This window comes from Coloeus monedula, assembly GCF_965178545.1.
Source record: "Coloeus monedula genome assembly, chromosome: 6".
Lineage (NCBI taxonomy): Eukaryota > Metazoa > Chordata > Aves > Passeriformes > Corvidae > Coloeus > Coloeus monedula.
This window is the reverse complement of record NC_138786.1, coordinates 56,200,564-56,221,507: the sequence shown is the minus strand read 5'-3', so window position 1 is coordinate 56,221,507 and position 20,944 is coordinate 56,200,564. Positions and strand designations below refer to the sequence as shown.

Genomic DNA, 20,944 nt, shown 5'->3' with positions numbered 1-20,944 from the left:
TTCTAACATCTCTTTGGTGCCAGAAAAAAATACACATTCACTCCCTAAGCCTGTTTTTCCTATGCACTCTTCACCTGTGCAGAACCTGGGATCAGAACCTTACTAGAGTTTGTCCTACGCTTGGCATTACCTCTATCATCCTCAAGAGAGGACAGCAGAAGCAGCTGATCAGCTAGTGTGCCCTTTTGGGACCACATTGCTGCCAGCTGTTACAGCTCTTACAGGCTGTAAGGTGCTGTGGAGTCTGACATGTACATGTCACTCAGAGATTTGTGTTAATGATGTTCTGAAAAGCGCAAGAACCTTTTTTAAAATTATTATTTTTATTTTATTTTTAAAATTTATATCTGAGCCACAACCTGGGCTTGTTCAGTTCGGAATGTGACTATGTTTGAATATGTTTGTTTTTCCTTGGATATCAAAACAGAGAGGTTATTCTATCTGGACACATTAATGATATTCAGTTGCTTCCTGATAACTGCTCCATTAATGTCTGTCAGCATGGCACCCTCTCTGCTCATAACCCCCTCACAGACCAGACAGCTTTCCTAGCAGAAGGGAGATACTTATAAAAAAATAAAAGGCAAAATGTCAGCATGTTCCCAGATGAGATGCCCTGAGAGATTCATGATTCAGTGGTAGCTGTGAAGAAATGCAGATGTGACAGGTGGCTGACAGTTTGGTACTTTGTCTATAATCCTTCTGAACTAGTGGCAGAGACTTTCTTAAATACAGTGATTACCATGAGAAACCTCTCCCAAAAAGTGTTATTTACATCATCTATCATAAGATGATATGTGACATGCCTGGGTCCTTTCCATTAGTTTCAGAGGACAAATAGCATAGGTCAAGACTTTTGGAATAATAACAACAACAACAGCAAAGGATTAATATGACAATAAAACAGACCAGAGAGCCTGAATAAAATAGACTTCAAAGCCTGGGGCAAACAGCATTTGCTAAACCACTTGGTAAAATGGGCTGAGGCAGAGGTTTGAGTTAAAGTAAATCAGGGAGAAGTTGCCTTTGGGTGACTGAAGGGCTGGCTCAAAAGCAGCCATTTGGACTGCCCAGAATACAGACGTATTACTCCCTGGGCATCCCTCTGCAGAGGTACTGCTGTGACTCTGTGCCTTCTCTCCAGAAATAAGCAGTGCATTACTGGTAGCAAGGTGGTAGCCACCTTCTAGACATGCGGCTGCTATTTTTCTTGGACCACAGAAATGATATATCCAAGGTAGAATAAATATAAAACCAAGTAAAACTGCTCCCCAAAATGTTTTTGTCTGAATAATTAATTCCTCAGCAAGTTTTCTCATAATAAAACATGTCCTAATGAGCTATCAGGAGGAGAGGAAATTCATCACTTACCTCACAAATATCAACTTGAGAGCACTGCTCATGTCAGATGGCATAATTAATGACTTGAGAGGGAGCGTGGAGCAGCACAGCCAAAAACACCATCCCCATCAGTCATTCCACATCAGCCCAACTCATACGTGTTACTTGATCTACAGAGGATTAGCCAGGCAGCTAGAAGGAGATATGGGGCTGAAGGGAATACAGGCAAATATGGTATATCTAATCTTGATTTATTCTGGTTGGTTTTCTGCTTATTACTGAGGTGCAATGGCAGCTGGGCAAGCATCGTGTTTTATTGTTGTGGCTTTTCTTTATTTCCCAGAGAAATAGAATTTACAAACTTTGAACTTCACCCTCCCTGATGCTGAGCAAGCCATCTTCAGTCCCATGTCAGAACATGGTCCTCTTGGGGGTTCACTTCCTGTGCAGCAGACCTGGGTGGGTGCCCTGGAGAGGGTGAGACCCCTCTGTGCTGCAGAGACGAGGGATGTTGTGGTCACGATGGTGCTGTTCATGGTGAGGCTGCAGTAGGAACACATCTGAACTGTTCTTCTTGTGGTGGCACCACCAGAGCTGTGGGAATGTGCAGCCTCCTCTCATCACACACCCATCTCTTCTCTCAGTGCTCTGCAGTTGCAAGAACTGACCCACTGGCTTCCTCCACTTGTCTGCTCCAGGGGTAATTCCCTCCTAAGGACATTCACAGGAGCCAAGGCATGGGGGGAGCTTAGGAGGAACAGCTCTCCCCACTTGGATGGGAAAGCTGAGACACCAGGCTGGTGCTGCCAGCTGTTGTAATGAGGACCTGAAACGGCCAAAGTGGGTCAGTCCAAAAGGCCATCTCCCTGGGGATCCCATCTCCAAGGACAGCCAGGAGCACGTGCTTGGTTTAGGGAAGAATAGAGGATTCTGGCAAATGTAGAGGGATCACTCCACATTCCCAGCAACCTGCTGTGAGGGACTTCCTGAGCTGAAGGTTACTTCCCCAGCTCTGTATTTTGCAGGTCCTTATGGACTTCTTTTTCCCATTAATTTCTCTAATATCTTTTGGCATCAGCATTTATTTTTGGCCCCTGCTGTGTCCTGTAATGTGTGCCGCAGAACAATTATGTGCTGTGTGAAATATGTGCATCTTTTCCTCTGTTTCAGAGTTTCTGCCTGGCCTGTCTTCCATTCCCTGTGATATGACACTGAATGAATCATAATTCACCTTGCCTTCTTCCCCCAGTTTCACCATGTTGAGAAAAGTAAACCTATCAAATTTACTCCACTGAAACAACTCTATATTTCCGAGAACAAGTTCCAGCCTAGCATGACTTTTTTTTAGGATTTACGTGAGAGAAGAGCATGAGAAATCCAGGCAGCTGCCAAAGTGATGGCTGACAGATTTTATTTGTATCTCTTTGCTCACTCCAGTGTGTGGTCGCTGCATCTGACCAAGCCCTGTGCTTCAGTAGCTGTCAGCCTGCTAAGTGCAGCTGTTTAACATGTCTACTCACATTTGTAAATGCCTGGCTGTATTTTCTGAAACTCTCAAATAAGTGCTCACTTGAGTTAGTTCATCAGCAAAGACAACTTTGTCTGCTCTGCAAGTGACTCCCACGTTCACCACTGCAAAAACCCTCGTGCAACAGAGCCCTGTGATTGCTGCTGGTAAGATCTGAGCACTGGGCTTGCCCAAGGCAAAGCACCCTTGGCACCTGCTGGCCCGTTCTGTGGGCTCCAGTGTAAGCAATAACTGGGGCTTTCATGTTGGTGCTGACCTCCCAAGTTAGCTTCAGAAAACATTATCTGGCAAATCTGATATGTCACATTTCAAAGAAAAGAGTTTTCCATCTCAATCCAGGTCTGATTTCTATACAGATAAAGGACAAAACCCTTTGGGAACCAGGCACTTCTTGGAAGCAAGGTTAAGAGAAATAAACTTCCCTCACCAACAGACTGAACTAGCAAAATCTTTTCTGTTAGGAGCACGTGTCTATCCCCACAGGGTCAGGTCAGTGCTCTCTAACTCATCTTGCAAAACTGAAATACAATTTTTGATGATCAGAGCTGAGTAAGGATCAGACTGGCCTGACACATTTCATTTATACTGACAAAAGTTTTTGTTCAAGAAATACTTCCCCTGCATGGTTTCAAGATAATATGCATCACAAATGATTTGCAATGAAGCTGAATTAATGTCTTCTCTGAGAATCCCCCAGTGCCCACCTCAGGACTGTATCTGTAACCTCTTAACAGAATAGAAAAGTAATTATTTGGTTGCCCAATGGAAACACCAGCCTGAATTCCCATGTGCACTATATTTGGGGACCCTGTCCCTCATCTGCTTCTCTAAACACTGCCTGGGAAGTGGCATGGTGATAAAATGAGTGTAAACATCCCTGGGATTATGAAGTGATTTGAGACCTGCAGCTGATCTCAGACTGGATATGGTTAGGAAATTGGATTAGGAAATTACTTTACCTGGAACTGGACATTAATTGTGGTGTCTTGTGCTGGAAAGAGGATTCATGCTGAGATGGAAAAATGAAACTGGGATTATGGGGAAACTATAACTTGAGGTCAGTTTAATTTGGATTTCTGTGCCAGAGCGATCTGAGCACAACTCACATTCCTCTCTCTGATGCCTTTTGCTTTCTGGCATCCTGACCTTGCAGTTTGGGCACTACAGCTGAGGGGATGCTCTGATGTCTTCCCAAGCATGGTGTGAGGCAGGGAGCTGCTCACTGACGGAACAGAGCAGGGTGGATGCTCACCCCAAGGAATAAAATGCCATCTGCTCCTGCCAGGCGTGTACTGTTGCTGTGCTGGTCTGTTCTCAGCTTGATGTCCAGCAGGAGCTTGCTTAGGGCTATTTTCTTTCAGCCCTGCTCCACCTGCCAGCCAGGGGATGAGGCAGCTGATCCCAACCACGGGCAGCCCCTAAATGACACCCAGGCTCAAGAGAAGTTATTCCACTTCTGGTGAGCCATTGCTCCCCTTGCAATATCTTGGTAGGGGGGTGACCACCTGGGCTAGGAACAAAACCACTAGGTCTGTAGGCCCCAGGGTGGCTGTGCACCCTGTCTCTTATTGCCACCATCTGAGGCTGGTGGCCAGATTTTCAGAAACTTGGGTCAAAACTTCTCGGGATCCAGGAGCCACGATGAAGCCAGTTTGCTGATTTTGGGTTTTTGTGTGTGTGTGTGTGTGTGTAATGGTCATCAACAGGGATGACATCAGTGTCCTGTGTCATTAGAGGGGATCCCCTCTGGCGGTACCCAGCCCTGCTGGAGAGGCACGGACTGATTTAACCCCCTGGGAGCCAGGGCGTAGTAGCTGCCAGATTTTCCCGAAGAGAGATACACCACAACAGCTCTTCCTCTTTCCGCTCCTCCCTTCCTCTACAGGCCCTGAAGCCATCCACAGGGGCAGCTCAGGCTGCGGGAGAGGGAGCAGCCGTGTCCGGAGGAGGCATCGGACTGCACTGCATTGCACTGCGCATCCTCCCTCCCTCCCCACCGCCTACTGCTGCAGCCTTCCTCCCTCCATCCCTCCATCCTCCCCCCCTCCCACCCCACATCGCTCCCCCTGCCTCTTTCACTCCTGCATCCATCCCTCCTGCATTCCTCCCTCCTGCATCCCTCCTCCTGCATCCCTCCCTCCACCCCTCCCTTCTTCCCTCCCTCTGCCTGCGCAGCGCCGCGGACATGGCGCTCAGCAATTTCCTCTTCGCTCAGTGCATCTGCTATTTCCTGGCCTTTCTCTTCAGCTTCATCGTGGTGGTGCCACTCTCCGAGAATGGCAACGACTTCCACGGCCGGTGCCTGCTCTTCACCGAGGGCATGTGGCTCAACGCCAACCTGACGGTGGAGCGGCAGCGCTTCACGGTGCAGGAGTGGGGGCCCGAGGCCGCCTGCCGCTTTAGCATCTTCACCGGGCTCCTCTCCCTGCTGCTGGCCACAGTGCAGGCCTGGAGGACCCTCTTCTTCCTCTGCAAAGGGCACGAGGAGTAAGTATCCCTGGGGATAAGCCCATCCCTCCCGCAGGCTGGGGCACGTGGGAGCAGTCTTGGGGTGAAGCACTGGGCTTTGCCCCATCCAGGTCATCCTGCTGCCCAGAGGGGTTTGGGGAGAGGTAGTGTGTTGCCCGTGTCTGTCTGCACACACACCATGCACTCCCCCAGCTGTGTCCAGGGCCCTCTCCGGAGGATGCTCCCATGCAGAGGTTTGGGGTGGGGGGGTCAGATCCACTGCCATGCACCCATTGCCCTTTAGCAGCCTTGGTACAGCATGTGGCCACTCGGCTGCAGCAGGCATGAAAGGATTTGGGGGCCATGGGCTGATGCTGGAGGCTGGGGCTCGCAGGTGCCTCTTGACCATGGTGCCACTACACATCCATGCCAAGGAAGGCCTTCCCCAGGTGTGCACTGGGCATGTGAAAAACCCCGAAACAACATGGTTGCGTGTGGGGAGCCAGAAGGGAGAAGTTGGTGGCTGCCCTCTGTTTTTCGTGCTGCCTTTGTTGTGTACATGGCAGCTGTTGCAGACAACAACTATCGCTTGGTTACGGCGTGAGAGCAATGCTGAGCGCTCCCTGCAGCGGCTCGGGGCGGCGCTGACAGCTGCTCCCTGTGCTCACACAAACCAAGGGCCATCCGACCACAGCAGGTGTAGTGAGAGGCTTGCTGGGCCAGGCAGCAACTGGGGTGTTCTGTGCTTGCCTCTCTGGTGGCCTGAGAGGGCAGAGAGCCTGGCATGGGTAACCCAGCCTCTGGGTGCTACAGGGCTGGAGGATGCACTGGTGCCTGTCAAAACTAGGTAAATATTTTTCTCATGGTTTTAGGAACCGTGCCAAGGGTAAATCACTCCTGCCCAGGTCTATTTGGACTAGAGGTCTCTTGAGTAAGGGGCTGTTATATCAGGGCTTGGTAATCCTGGAGACTGGGTAGCAGTTTTGTCTTTCTGGCTCTTTCCAACCACTCTCAAGCTTCCTAACACTCAAACATGCTGTAGTAAGTATAGACCAGAAACTTATTCCATATTAAAACTTACCTTACACTAAATACAAACACATAGTTCTTAGTATCTTTGAATTCAGCTTCCTCAGGTGATCCAATATCTGTAGAGGGTTAACTGAATCTCAATAATTTGCAGTTCAGAGCTAGCTAATTTTTAGATGAAACCAGCAATAAAAACCCTGCAATGGTGACATTTGAATTAGATATTTGGCCTGCTTCCAAAAGTGGCTATTAACTTCAAAACTGTTGGGCAGGCCCTTGAAAAGTGTCCCTTTAGGAGCTGCTTTCAGGCTCCTTTGGGAGTTGTATAACGCTGTTGCTCCAGGCAAGAAAGGCAGAAGACTGTGGGGTGATGGGGAGCAAAGATGGAGCAAGTTGGGATGATGAGATAACCACAGAAGATCACAGAAGGGTAAAACATGGTAAGATGCTTGGGAACATCAGTTTCTTGGTAAGAGGGAAGGTCTGTCCTGTACCACATCAGTCACTGTATGAAAAGCAGGCAGAGCACACGCTGTCCTGATTTTAGACAGACATTTTTTGATGCTTCAAATGGGTGCAAAAACATTTCTGTTTGGATGGAGAGATAAATGTGAGCTCCTCACCATAAATGGTAATTGTCTGTTCGCATTAGAGGTGGTTGAGGAAGAACTAGAATGTCATAACTGATGATCCTATTGAGGAGGATCACTGCAACTGCACCAGCTCCAGGGTGAGCCAGCCAAGGCAGTCAGGGTTAGTTAGCACCCTTTGCATCTTTCATGTGCAATGGCTTTGAATGATTGCTGACAGACAGTTATGACTGCTAAAAACCCTTCTTAAAAGGGTCTCAGTACCCTTTGCCTCAGGGGCCTGGGGCTCTTCAGCTCAGCTGAAGGGTAGAGGTATAACTCAGATACTTCATTGCTAGGATTGCAAAGCAACTTTAAGTGTAAACAGTTACTGTTAAAGGGCATTCACTCAATCTGCAATGCATAGCTTGAAGTTCTAATCCAAGGAGGGAAAATAAGGTGAGCTGGAGAGCTGAATAAGCAGTTTTCTGTCAGGATGCCCTGGCCTGAGGAATCCCAGCACAGGGTGATGGCTACTCTTGCCAGATGCAAATCAAGGGCAAGGCTGAGCCCTGCTTTGTCTCTGGAAGGTCACAACCTGGACCAGAGACAAAGGAAGGTCACAACCTGGAACCTCTTTTGCTGCAGGGTAGGAAACAGAGGGAGGACTAGAGATCCCAGGCTGGTGATGACCCACTGAATAGTCCTGGTAACTGCTCTTTTTCTAGAGCTGTCACTAGCTCTGGTGCCAAGTCTGTTTTATTCTTTGAAGAGCTCAAGTCTTTTCTGCTTCTCAGACCAGCATACCACTCTAAGGTGCACACAGAGAGTACGTTTTGACTTTAGCAAGACTTGGGATGAAATCCAGGCTAGGTGTGAAGTCAGGGCAGGGAACATGCAAACACCTGGTATGCTCATAGCAGCTCTCTCTGTATGGGAGACCCCAGCACACAGCAGGGGTGAGCTGGTTTACTTCACCAAATCCAGCTAAACCAAAGAGTAGGATTCAGCTTGTTGTTCACCCTGAAGTCAGGTGTCCTGGCACCCAGTACCCACTACAGTCTATAGGGGCACTTCTGGCAGGTGGTTTATTTCACTTCTTTTCTACCAGTCTTGGGGTGGGACAACTGTCACTTTGGAGAGAGCCTAGACAGCCCCTCTGGAGCCACATCCACCCAGGAACAAACATCCTAACTCTGCTGATAATTGTTTCCTCATCTTATTTTAAGGAAGTTCTCCTGAGGTCACAAATGAATCATGTATAACCTGTAGAAATAAGGATTGTCCAGCTCAGAACCTTCCAGAACTCAAACACTCATTTTAAAAGCCTCTTGGATTTCATTTAATGAGCAACCAGGGAAAAAAAGTGACTGAGGGTGGTTTTTGGGGTGAGTAGATTCCTTCTATCACTAGCATAATAAGTGGCACTGGTGAGAAATTTGTCATATTCATCTTTACCACATACTCTGAATAGGATGACCTGCCTCCTGGAGCTGCCAGTCTTTCTCCAACCTGGAGCAGATGTCCAGTTTTTAGATAATATGACATTCCAAGGTGTCCTATTCTAAACAGCCACTTCGAGCACTTTCAAGTAGAGAAGGGCTTTGCCAGATGACTGGGATTAGAAACTTTTCACAGCTAGAATTTAGTTGAGGACTTAAACAGTGAGGCTGGAAAATGAGTGAATGATTCCATGGCCTTATGGGAAGTCTGTAAGCATCCCTCCCCATCCCACTCCACACACAGCATGTGCTGAGGGCAGGCCCTGGTTGGGCAGACTTAATGGGGCTCAGGTAAATTGATATTCAGCTGGCAGACATAGCATACTGACACCAAAGCCACAGAAATCCCAGGAGAAGCTGGGCCTGCTCTGCAAATTGCCCATAAAACTGAGATTCGTGTCCTACGATGGCAGTACCTTGTGTTACATTGCTTAAAATGATTATAGCTATCAGTACTGTGTTTTTATTTTTAGTTTCCCTCTCCTTAGCAATTTTTGTCCCAATTATCACTTAAGTCACAAAATAATTTTAGCTCCAGTTACTACATAATTTGAGCTAATGGCATTTATTTTAACAATGGTGATTTTCATCATTACAGCTAATGAAAGCCACACTGTGTATGAACAATCACCACCTAGTATATAAAGCCACATCCTCTTATGGTTAAAAAAGAAATAAAGATCAAAAGCATTTGCAAATGAAGGTAGTGTGACTCAAAATCAAGTCCCTAGTGTTTCAGTGTATTAGGTGTTCTTAATTAAAGAAGATGTGTTTCAAATGGAAGCTGATATCTTTGTGCCCACTCTGTTCTGCTTACAGAGACTGCTGATGTTGTGTTTCAGCTGTTTATGAGTTACATTTTTCTTCCCTTTTATTACAGCTCTTTCTTTTACGCCTTCCTGAATCTGCTGATCAGCGCCTTTGTGGTGTTCATCACATTTATTGCCAGCACTATAGTGAGTGTAGGATTTAACATGTGGTGTGATGCAATTACTGAAAAAGGAAGCATGCCAAATAGGTTAGTATTGAAGAATACATTTTCTTCTTTCTCTTTTTTTTCATATAGGCACAATTGAACTGTGGTGGTACAAAATGTAGTTATTACACGCAAGGTGAGCAAGGGGGAGAAGGCATCTGTAATATGAAAATCCAGTTTTTTTCACGTGGAACAAAAAAAGCAAATTGAACTCTTTTTTTGGTTTATTTAGAAGCCCACAGAAAAAAGTGTTTCCTTTGTATTTTGTGGTCTCTGAATCATGATCATATGAAAAAGAAATCCATTATGGTAAAATTTTTTATTTCCAAAGGAATGCTGGATTTGAAGTTTTTCTAAGAATGGGGGGAGTGTGGCCTTGGGAGCAGGGCAGGGGGCTGAGGGTCAGAGCTCCTGGCCTGCAGTCCGGGTTCTGCCCCCAACCCACCGTGTGACACCATGCAAGTCACTTATCCTGCCTGTGCCACAGCTCATCATCAGACAAAAAATTTGGGGTAGAGATCCTGGCCTTGTAGTGGTGCTGTGGATGCCCTGAGAGCCACAGAATGGAAAGCACTTTGTAAGTGCAAAGTACAGATGGCTGATGCTTTCTTACAGTCACAAAACATACAGCTCCTAAAACGGTCCACTGTATCCCACAATGCTTAAACTCCTTATAGGAAACATGATAAGTTGAGGAAGATTTGCTCCTATCAAACAAATAATGACGAAGAGAGAAGAAAAGGTGACATTTTATGTCATATGATATTGAATAAATGTACTACTTAAAGCATACATTTATGTTGCACATTGTCATATGTTGTAAAATGCCATAGTGAATGTTCTGTTTAGGGCTGCAACGATTAATCGAATTATTCGAATATTCGGTTAAAAATTCGATTACAAAAATCATCTAATCGAATATTCGGGTAAGAACCCAAGATGACCGACAGCACTGAAAAGGAGAGAGAAGAGGCTGCAGAAATCAACCAAGAGATAGAATGACAACCTCAAAATCCTGGGATTTTTTTCACACCAATAATGGTCCAAGTTATTTGTAAAATCTGTAGGCAGCCTCTATCTTACCATCAGAGTATCATCTCCTTGCTGGAGCATCCGAAACAAAAACACAATTCCTTCTTCTGAGGCTTTTCCTGATGAAGTCAAAAGGTAACAGAGGATCATACACTTTGTTTCATAACAAGCAACCTGGGGTGATGCCAGGGGCAAATCTGTGGGAGGAGAGGGGGTAGTGGGAAAGAGGGATTTAAGAACGCTGTGTTCATAGTAACTACTACAATTCCACTTATGGAAGATTTGTGTTATCACTTACATAATTACACTTTTTTCTTTTTTTGTAAAAGAAAGTAATTTTTGTCTTAGTCTTAGAGAAGATCAGCAAACAACCTGATTATCGCAATAACTTAAATATCCTTCAATAGAATTGCTATTGTGACTGTTCAAAATACATTTAATATGTTGTTTCATTTTATATTTGGTTTACCTGGAATCTCTTAAATAATTTTCTTCTTTTGCTTTGCCCTTCCAAATGCCTTTCTGGGTAGCTGTGAAGAATTGCAGGATATAGATCTTGAGCTGAACTTGGAAAACTCTGCTTTCTATGACCAGTTTGCTATTGCACAGGTAGGTCAGACTAAGTCATGGTTCTATTCCAGTTCATTTGCCATTTGCTTATTGACCCGGAATTGCTGGAGGTGAACAACCATTCCTCGGAAATCAATGGCAATGTTTCCACTGACTTCATTAAGTGCTGAATCAGAATGATGGTGATGGGCACATTTGCATTTTAAGTTCAAAATAGACAGTTTTGAATACAGACATGTCAAAGCCTCACCCTGATCTTGTTAATCATGACAGAAAACTCATTGCTTATCCAAAGGATGAGGTCTGCAAAAGTTGCAGCACTCTGGTGTCCTGGTTCTCTTCGTTACTGTTCAAAATAATTTCTGACCTGCACCACATCATGGGGTTCCTAGTTTTGCCTTCCTTGAGTTCAGCTGAGATCAGTTGAGCTATATAAGTATCAGACCATTGGAAATAATCAAAGATTAATTCATTTAGGTAGGGCTGTTTTCTGATGAATCCATGAAAATTAGACCTTTAAGGCTGTCAGACCTTTCTGTTGAATACTCTAGCTTTAAGTCAATGATCAGAGTCAGTGAACACTGGGATGTGAGCACATACTAATTTTGCAGGGACAGTAGTCCCATCCCTGCAGGGCTGCACCCTTACAAAGGCTCATGTTGTCCCACATGGAAAGAAGCATTAGCCTGCCTGGAGCATTCTTTGAAGGTAACTCTGCCTCTTGGACATGAGCCAGTTTTGTGTCTTCCTTGCCAGCATTGGCATCTAGAAGCCCATCTCGGGCATATCTGCATTTAGGAAAGAAATATGCCATAAAAGTGACTCCTTTATATGAAGAACTTAGGACCTCTCTGGGTTTAACTTGGTGTGACTCCATGGGTTTTGGTCCAGCTGAGGTTTTGATAAACACCTGGATAGATGACTTTGTTTTTACAATACTGTACTGACCTCTTTATGATTTCTTTCCTTCTCTAGTTTGGTCTCTGGGCTGCCTGGCTGACTTGGCTGGCAATTACCATTCTGGCTTTCCTGAAGGTTTATCACAACTACAGACAGGAGGACCTGCTAGATAGCCTGATCCATGAGAAGGAGCTGTTGCTAGGAAGATCCCCTTCACGATCCTCTTTGCAAGATGACAAAAGTGGCATGATCTAAAGTGTAAGAAAACTTCCAGGGCAGGATCTAGATTTTATTATTCAGTAGTGTGAGCTGAAGTTGAGTCAGGGTATTGAGCGTGTGAGATCTTTTCTTTTCCTGAGATGAAATGTACTTGTGAATCACTTCACTTCCCCCATGAGAAATTGTTGGCAGAAATACTTATATTAGGATAAAGAGAATGAACTGCCCTATGTGCCTTTGGCACAGCAAACTTTCTGTCCTGTGCAGGCATGATCTGTAACCTGCCCTTGCCAGCAGAGCTCCCATGTGCCATTGCTGGCTTTTGGGACAGGGGCCATTTTTGAGGACTGAGCTGGCAAGACCAGGCTACAGCGTCCAGGCTATTTCTTCAAACTGTTCTTCAACAGTAATTGTAACTGGAGCTGCATTCAGTCCCTCCTCTCTTCCTCTCCTCCGTTTTGCCAGTGAAGCTGCCCCTGTTCTCTCTTTGTCCTGGGAAGTTGCAGCTCTGGTTTGGGTGCAGGCTCTCGCTGTCTCTGCTTTCACTGTCTATGGCCGCAGTGCTGACAAATATGTTGCTCCTGCTCTGGTTTTATTTAGAACATAGAGACCTGTGTTCCAGACTTGATATTTAATATTGGACAGTGTTAATGAATTCCACAAAACCCGTATATTATTGCAGCATCTGTCAAAAACTGTGTATAATATAGGAGGATGGTGGAGACCTTTTGTGGTTTTGTTTCTTCTTAGATTTTGGCATGACCAGCATTTATGATGACTCCTGAAGTGAAGTGTAGCTAGCAATTGCTGAAGCTTGCATACTAAGAAATTAAGCTGAATAGATAGTATTAATGCTTGTGCATTTATAAATGTAACTTGGTCCCTAACATTGTATACTATTCTGTTTTGAGTATTAGAATTTATTTGTGATATTTATTTCATAACAAGTATGCAAAATTACTGTAAGCATTTGCAGTGTAGGTTTCTATATATAAACACAGTGAGGAGTTCAAGCAGCTGAGTTATTTTATAGGTAGTTCAGTGCTGAATGGGTCCATTCTCCCCTCTCACGGGCAGGAGTTCCAGGGCAGATGAATTTTGCTGTGAAAAGGAAGAAGAATTGCTATTTACACAAAGCTCACTGGTGACTGTGTTGTGCTTTCAGTTTTGCTTGGCCAGCGTTTCAACAAATCTAGTGGATGTTGAGATCAGAGGCACATCTGATAATTAAGAAGAGTAACTCAGAGGAGTGTGGGATTTGCATGGCAGAGAAGTTGTACTAGAATTAAGCATTTATCCCCAGGTACACATTACATGGAAGAACCCAAATCAGCAGAAAACTTAAGCAAACAACTAAGTTTGGACTGAAGAAGATTTTTTTGGGAGTACACTGACACTGCCTGCGGTACCTGTGTTTGAGTTGAGGCTGAATTTATTGCAACAGAAGTGCAAACTGCACACGATTATATGACCTGGTAAATCAGAATGAGGGGAGAGAAGACAGCAGGCTTCTACCACCTCAGAGCTCAAGCCTGGGGTTAGTACAACCATGCAGATTTACTGTTGTCTTCTGGGGACTCACTGATGCTTAGTTAAGTACCAGCTTAAGCATTTCATTGAAACAGAATTTGATGTCATGACAAATCCCTCAATTATTAAGCATTTTAGGGCATAAAATCTGACATTGTATTTAACTGCCAAAATGTTCTCATAGGTTTAGAGAAAAAACCCTCCATGGGCCATAAGCAGTGAGCCAGCCCTGTGAACATTGCTTATAACCCCAGCTGGCCACAGCTCTCTGGAGAGAGGTCTTGCTCTTCAGCATGATTTCTGCCCACAAGAGAATGCACTTGCTTTGAAAGCTTTGCAGCAGTGGCATTTTTGTAGTTGGGAGTTGACATCAGAGGAGGCTCCTGGAGAGGGAATCACAGATCAAGTTAATTAATACCAATTTAAAATTCAGATATCAGGACTGTTGGAGTGCCTTTTTTTTTTATTCATTTGGTCTAATAGTTTGGATATTAAGAAAAATCTCTTCACTGAAAGGGCTGTCAAGCACTGGAGAAGGCTGCCCAGGGAACCAGTGGAGTCACTGTCCCTGGATGTATTTAAAAGAAGTGGAGATGTGGCACTGAGCAACATGGTTTAGTGGTGGCCTTGGCAGTGCCAGGGGAATGGTTTTACTGGATGATCCTAGCGGTCTTTTTCAACCTAAATTACTCTGTCTCTAGTAGGAGATACACTGTTGCAAGTACCTGAGCCCATTGCCAGGGAATGACCTTCTTCCTACCCTGAAGAGCTTGAGTCTTCTAAGTTAGCCTGTTTGCTATGTTTCCCCAGTTTCTCCAGCTGTAAAAAGCAGTCTCACTTTGACTCAGCAGTGATGTCTCTTCCCAAAAATTACTTCAGTGCATGCCTTACTCCTTGTATGGAACCACACTGCTGCTTTGTATAATATATTTCATGTATATGCCAAATCAGGCTTAGGCTGAAGTAACATGTGGGTTGGGGCCACTGTTCCTGCTGTTGCCTGAGGGTTTGAAGAGCCTTGAGGCAGAGGATAATGTGTCTTGTGATTCTTGCTCTGAGGTACCAGGGCTTGAGCCTTGTCTCTGGTTCTGAAACAGAGGATGCTGCTTATGTGCAAGGCTGTCTGGAGCTCATGCTCCCTTCTACCTCTCCTGTCTCAAGGTCTTTTTCCTCCTTTCCACTTCCATGAGAAGCAGCAAACACTGGTGCTCGGGTTGGAGTTGCCATGCAAAATGAAAAGAGGCTGAAGCTCTTCTATGAGTCCCACATGAATCTCAGTCTGTTTTTCACGGCTTCCCCACCTTGACCAGGTGGGGTGAGGCTGGTACCCACTTGCAAGAATCAGTGATGCTTGAAAGCAAAGCTGTTTTTGATGAAAGCCCCTGTGTGGGTCAGAAGGCAGAACATGTAGTGAGAAGCTCTCTGGCTGACCCGAGGGGAGGAAGGCTATCCTGCAACTCCCAGTTATTGGACTCACTTGGTGTTTTTTATTTGACTGAGTTTTCTGCAACTTCTTCTAAAGCTTGGACACTCAGGCCAAGCTGGTGATGCCAGGCTGAAAATGTGTTAGAACTGTGGTATAATTTACGCACACATACATACCTACCTATGCTCTCTCTCATGCACTTCTCTCTTTTGTACATTTCTGATGTCTGCTTTTAGTCATCCATTGCCAGCCAGCGCATCGTGGGGCTGAGTCAAATGTTGCATTTCTGTGACATTTCAATACTTTTAATTTGCCATGCCCACAGGCAGGCCTCTGGGAACACTCTGGCAAGAGTTGTATTCAAAGAACTAGAACACTGTGTGGTACTTATATTTGTATTTATTTATTGTCACATGGTGGAAGGGGAAAAAGTTTAGTGGCCTTTCCAGGGCACCAGGATGTTGCCACACAGTTATTCTGTTGTATCAAATATATTGCCTGGCTACCATCTGTGGTTAAGTTCCCCACCAATTCCCTGCCAGCAGTCCTCATTGAGTTAGAAGAATCTAAGCTAAGAAGTGTTATCTGAGCTTTTAGATCAATGCTGTTTATTACTATTTTTTATAATGGAGAAACAATTGCAACCACCTTTTGGAGCAGAACTTCCTCATGAGTGCATTAATGCTCAAAACATCTTATCCCATTAACTCATGAGGCATCTTTCAGCTGGGAAATTTCAATAAGAATCACAAAAATAAGAGCATGATGATTTACTGTAAAGACTGAAGGACACATTCCTGCTATAGCAGCGATTCTATGGTCCTTTAAAAAAGGGGTTGTTAGAATAACCAGTGATGAATGACTGAGCGTACAGACCTTGTCATGAAGGCATTCTGTGTGTACAATGTACACAGGTAAGTGCCAGAAATAGTTCCACTGCCCTTCTGTGATGTGGATATAGGCTCTTCTCTTAACAGGCAGCTTAGGCTGGAGTAGTTGTTAGGATGCCTTAAATTTCTACACTTCCTTTTACTTACTTAGCATTAGGACTTGTGCATTGACAATGGTTGTGATACCCAGAGGTGCATCTGATGTGAGCAGAGTAGGAAAGCACCGGCCAGTGCACAACCTCCCAAAGGCTGAGATGAGTTTCTGATGCAGGTTTGCGGGTGTTTTAATTCCTCCCCTATATCTGAGTAATGTCCTACTGTTAGCCTAAATTAGTCCAGTTAGGAACAGAGTCAGATTTCTCTTCAAGGCTTTCACTTACCAGTATGGAACACTGTTGATTTAACCTATGTAGTGTTCAGGATGGAAGCAGAGTTGCAAGGAAGAGGAGCTCACACTTTACAGTCGTGTTGCACACAAACTTGGTATTGGGTGTTTGTAGATTTTGTCATCTCCCTTCTCCAAAGCCTTCACAAACATATTGCAGGTAAAATAATTTTTGCCATTTAAATTTTAGCTTTAACAAAAATCCAGACTGTAATTTATACTGGAAAGACTGACACTATTTTGTGAAAAACTAATCTGGATTATGAGAAAACTTTTGTTTTTTCTTCTATACCAATGGCCCGAGTATCCTTGAGCAAATGAGAATCCTGGCTGTGTTCAGATCCTAAATTTTTGCCTCAGACCATTTCCTTTGTTGATGGAAATATCCCACTTTTATCTCTTGGAATGTTTGCTTTGGAGACCACAAATGTCCTTTCCTTTTGGTTGGCCAATCTGGGAGGAGAGGAAGGTTTCAGCTGCTGTGACAAAATGCTCATGTAACTTCTTAAGCACATAAATTGTTTTAGAACTATTTGTGTTCATGACAATAATGCCTCGAAGTATATGTTTCTATTTTTGTCCTCCATAAGAAGGAGGAAAACTATCTTGAGTTATATTTTAGTACTCACAGATACACACCTAAATGATTTTTTTTATGGGTTTTTTTAATGGCAAAATTCAACTCAGTGATTTATGAAGTTAGGAACTGCATAGAAGACAGCACTTTGATGCTCTCCTGATGAAGAAGGGAGCTGCACTCTCTCAGAAAACTTAACATTTGATTCTCAGAGGTTAGAATAAAATGTACTCAATATATAGGAAGTGCTGCTTTTTTCAGTGTAGGCACTTAATGAACAGTGTCTTTCCAATCTGTTGTTGGGAAGAGTATTAACATAGCCATGCTTTCTCTTTAGTTTTTTTGTTCATGCCAAAGAGTGTAATTGAACTGCTATTGCAAACATGGATTAATGTGAATGTATTCATCTGACTGCTTAAAGTTCTCTACCTCTCATAGCTACTATAACTGCTTGTACTGTTATTGCACACAGTAGAGAAAAAAACATGAATCCATGTGGGAGCCTAAATCCCATTTCCATAGACAGCTAAAGGATTTAGGATTTAATGCTTATTAGCTGCCTGTAAGATCCTCATTGCTGAAAAATGGGCATAAGTACTCGAGAAGTGCTGTGTGAATAGCCCTTTGCATTGGTTGAATAATTATTTCATTTTGGTTTGGGATATTTTAATTTATTTTTTTCTCACCAAAATAAAAAGTCAAAACCCGCAATTTGTTAGACATGAAAGGTTATCCTTCATTCCCCTCAAATCCTCCTGCTGGAGCTCTTCTACTTGGCTCAAAATTCCTAAATAACAATGATTTAGTGTGGTGGCTCTGGTGTTTATCAAGGAGATAAACTACTTGGAAGCAAGAGCTGCTCACTGAAATAGCTGGAATTATTTGTATATGGTGGAAACCCAATGTGAGAAGGTTTTGTTCCCCCTTTCCACTCGACTGTGTTGTAAAGTGAGGGTTGAGACAACCTGCTAGGAGGTGAGAATGATGATTTGTAAGTACTGTTGATATCCTGGATGATTTCTCACACAAGGGAGTAAACAATTCTGAGACTAAACTGTTCTTCATCTCCTCCTTATTTTCCCCTTGTTTCCCCCCAGATTTGGGCAAGTTTGACTAGTGTGTTTACAGGCTCTGAAGAGTATTTATGAATGTGAGGAAAATTGCAGTCTCTATGGCAGATTTTGTCCAAAATTAAGAAAAGCAGTCAAGGATTTTCCCTGTTCTCATTCAGCCTCTCTGGATCGTGACATTGAACCCTTCCCTTTACATAAGCCAGGCCTGATTTAGATGATGTGTTGCTCTGGGAGGTTTCCAAGGCTGGTGCCAGCAGTCTCTCCAGGAACCTGGTGGAGTTAGACAAGTACTATGTTAAACCATAGATTTTAAGGCAGGGAAATGTTTGAAAACTGTCATGGTATCCCACATAACACAGTCCAGAACTCCTCACCCCATCTGTAGTGCAGCAGAGATAATTATTTTTCTCTGTTAATGGTGAAGTCCAAGAGTTTGTGGCTGAAACACAGCACATCTTCCTGCAACACGCTGGATCTGGATTGCATCAGTTAATCCATTCCCCTTTCTAGGCTGCTGCAACATTTTTAACCCTGATTGTTGAAGCAGGGTCCAGCATTTGACTTCATAAGGTGCTGGCAGTCTCCTTATTAAACCAGTCTTTGAGAGCAGCAGGCAGTTCCTTCGCTCAGTGATGCTGAGCTCTGTACTGAACAGCATCATTCCAGGGGGGGACCACTGCATCGGGGTCCACAGCCAGGGCAGACTGGTGGTATCAGAGCAATTCTGGTCAAACACTTTCTGATTAAAGCAGCCCAAGCTACACAACTGAGAAATCAATCTATTGTGATCTGAAGTACACCCCCAAGAGGTTTTTGAGGGTTTATAAACAAAACAAAGTAACAATAACAAAAAAACCCAACAGTTGCACTGAATCTCCTCCCTCTGGATACTTTCATCTTCAAAAACATTCCTGCAAACTTCAGAGAGATTTTATTTCTATCAGGCTCATTGGGCCTTATTTCTCACATCTCTTCCTGCCAGAGACAAGGACAGCTGAGGTATGCAGGACAGTGGCGTCAATCTGAACAGAAATAGATAATGAGGAGTTAGTGCATTTCCTGTGAGGGATTTCAGCTTTCAGGCTGTGATATGTGATATGATTGACACCAATTTCAGCCTTTGCTTGGCCTGCTCACCCCCTACCTGCTCGTGTGGCCTGCAAACTGCAGAGCATCCTCTTGAGGCATGTGCTGACCTAAAGCCAGCTTCTGGAGAGAGCCACCTGTGCCAGCTGTGCAGGTATCTGGTGCAAAGGTGCTGACATTGCCACCAGATTTGGAGGAAAGCAGATCCAGATATCCTATGCTGGCCCTTTGTACAGTGCAGCTCGTGACTTGCACGGGGAAGGACTGTTCCCAAATCTCTGTAGACTTGGTGTTTGTGAATGTAGCTCATAGTTTTAAAAGGTTTAGTGTTTTTGTGTGGTACTATTGCAAAGATCTGAATCAGACCTTTCTTGCTTGTAAGTCAGTGCAGAACCTGAAAGCATTTCAGCCTCTCTGAAATATGTGTCCTCTGATGTATGTTTTCATGAGCTACTGTCTCTTGTATCCACCTGGGAAAAGCTTTATAAGAGTCTAGATTAGCTACCTTTTTTTTTTTTTTTTTGTGCTGCTAAAGAGGTTCCAGCAATGGGTATTTGGGGAGAAAAATGAACACTTTTTCCTATTTTTTTTAACCACTGAAAGCAGCTGAAGAGCAGATCCCTCACCAGTGTATATAGATTATCCTGTGAGCAGCCACACCGGTCCACACAAGCTGAGGGTAGAGCCTGGCCTGTCTTGAATATTATCTCTGTTGATTTGTATGGTCTTTTGCAGTGTAATGACTGCTGATTTGGAGCTTTAATTGCATGGGTTTGACAAAACCAGAAAGAGAATGAGGTTTATCATTGTTTTGATACAGTCTCAAAAGGGAAGCTTTTTATTAGCATTTTAATACAGCCCTTTGTAAACAGCCAGCAGAGAAAAATGCTGAGTCCAATCCACCTGCTAGTGGAGTCACTGAGTTTCCTCTGGCTTTAGTAGGAGCTGGGCTGGGTTCAGTGTACGTGGTACACTCCAGCATTACTGATAATGAGTTCATGTGTTTTATATATTGATGCTTTTTGCTGAACAGTGCATCGGCTTTTTATGATTTGGTGAAATATAAAAATAAATTATTTGAAAAGTCAATATTTCTGTGCTTGTTCTTTGAAGGTGGGTTTAAATTGTTACAATGTAGGATAAAAAAAAGTTCTCAAAGTCAGTGGTAACATCTTTGTACTCATTCCTCAGCATCTCCATGCCACGATTTATATAGTCAAGGGTATGCCCAACCATCCTAAGCTGCCTGAGCCCTTTTGATACCATCTTCCAGCAGTTCACCCTAATGCCATTGGAGACAAGAAGAAAATGGTCCTGTGTCAACATGCAGCTGAAAGGCAGTTTGGTACCAAATGTAAGCGGGGACCACAGGCTGCATGGACACGCTAATTTTCTAAATGCCAGCTGCTTAATTTTCTTCATGCAGCTTTCTCTTCAGAGGTGGGCCTAAAGGTTCCCAACAGCTATCTTGGAGCAAGGAGTTAATAAGAAACAAGTCCACACTATTATCTTAGAAGTTCCTGAGTTATTCCTTGAGGGCAGCTGGTAACATCCTTTTTATAGTCACAAGCTGCCAGCTCTTCTTCTTGCTTCTAAGTGGCAAAAGGCAGAAATGACAATTACAATTGCTGCTGTGGGCTCATTTCTAGACTGTCGGGGTTGGAGAGATGAAGAGAAGGAGGGGGACTCGAGGCAGTCTTTGGGACTGCTTTTTACTGCTGCTAATGCTGAGTGCATCAAAAGGTTAATGTAAAAACATCCAGTGTCATCTCACTATGTCCTTTTCTATCTCCTCTAATCATATGGGTATGGATACGCCTGCTGCTGCAATCAGGTGCTCTTGATGTGCCTGAAGAGGGTGTT

At 44.1% G+C, this 20,944-nt stretch overlaps 1 protein-coding gene across 1 annotated transcript; it reads left to right on the top strand.

Annotated features, from left to right (window-relative positions):
• Positions 1-5,054: 5,054 nt before the first annotated feature.
• TMEM179 (transmembrane protein 179) lies at positions 5,055-12,150 on the top strand (the record flags this gene model as incomplete). Its single annotated transcript, XM_082282909.1, has 4 exons — positions 5,055-5,356; positions 9,298-9,435; positions 10,956-11,034; positions 11,971-12,150. The coding sequence occupies 4 exons, from the start codon at positions 5,055-5,057 to the stop codon at positions 12,148-12,150; spliced, it is 699 nt and encodes a 232-aa protein (XP_082139035.1).
• Between the last annotated feature and the right edge of the window lie 8,794 nt (positions 12,151-20,944).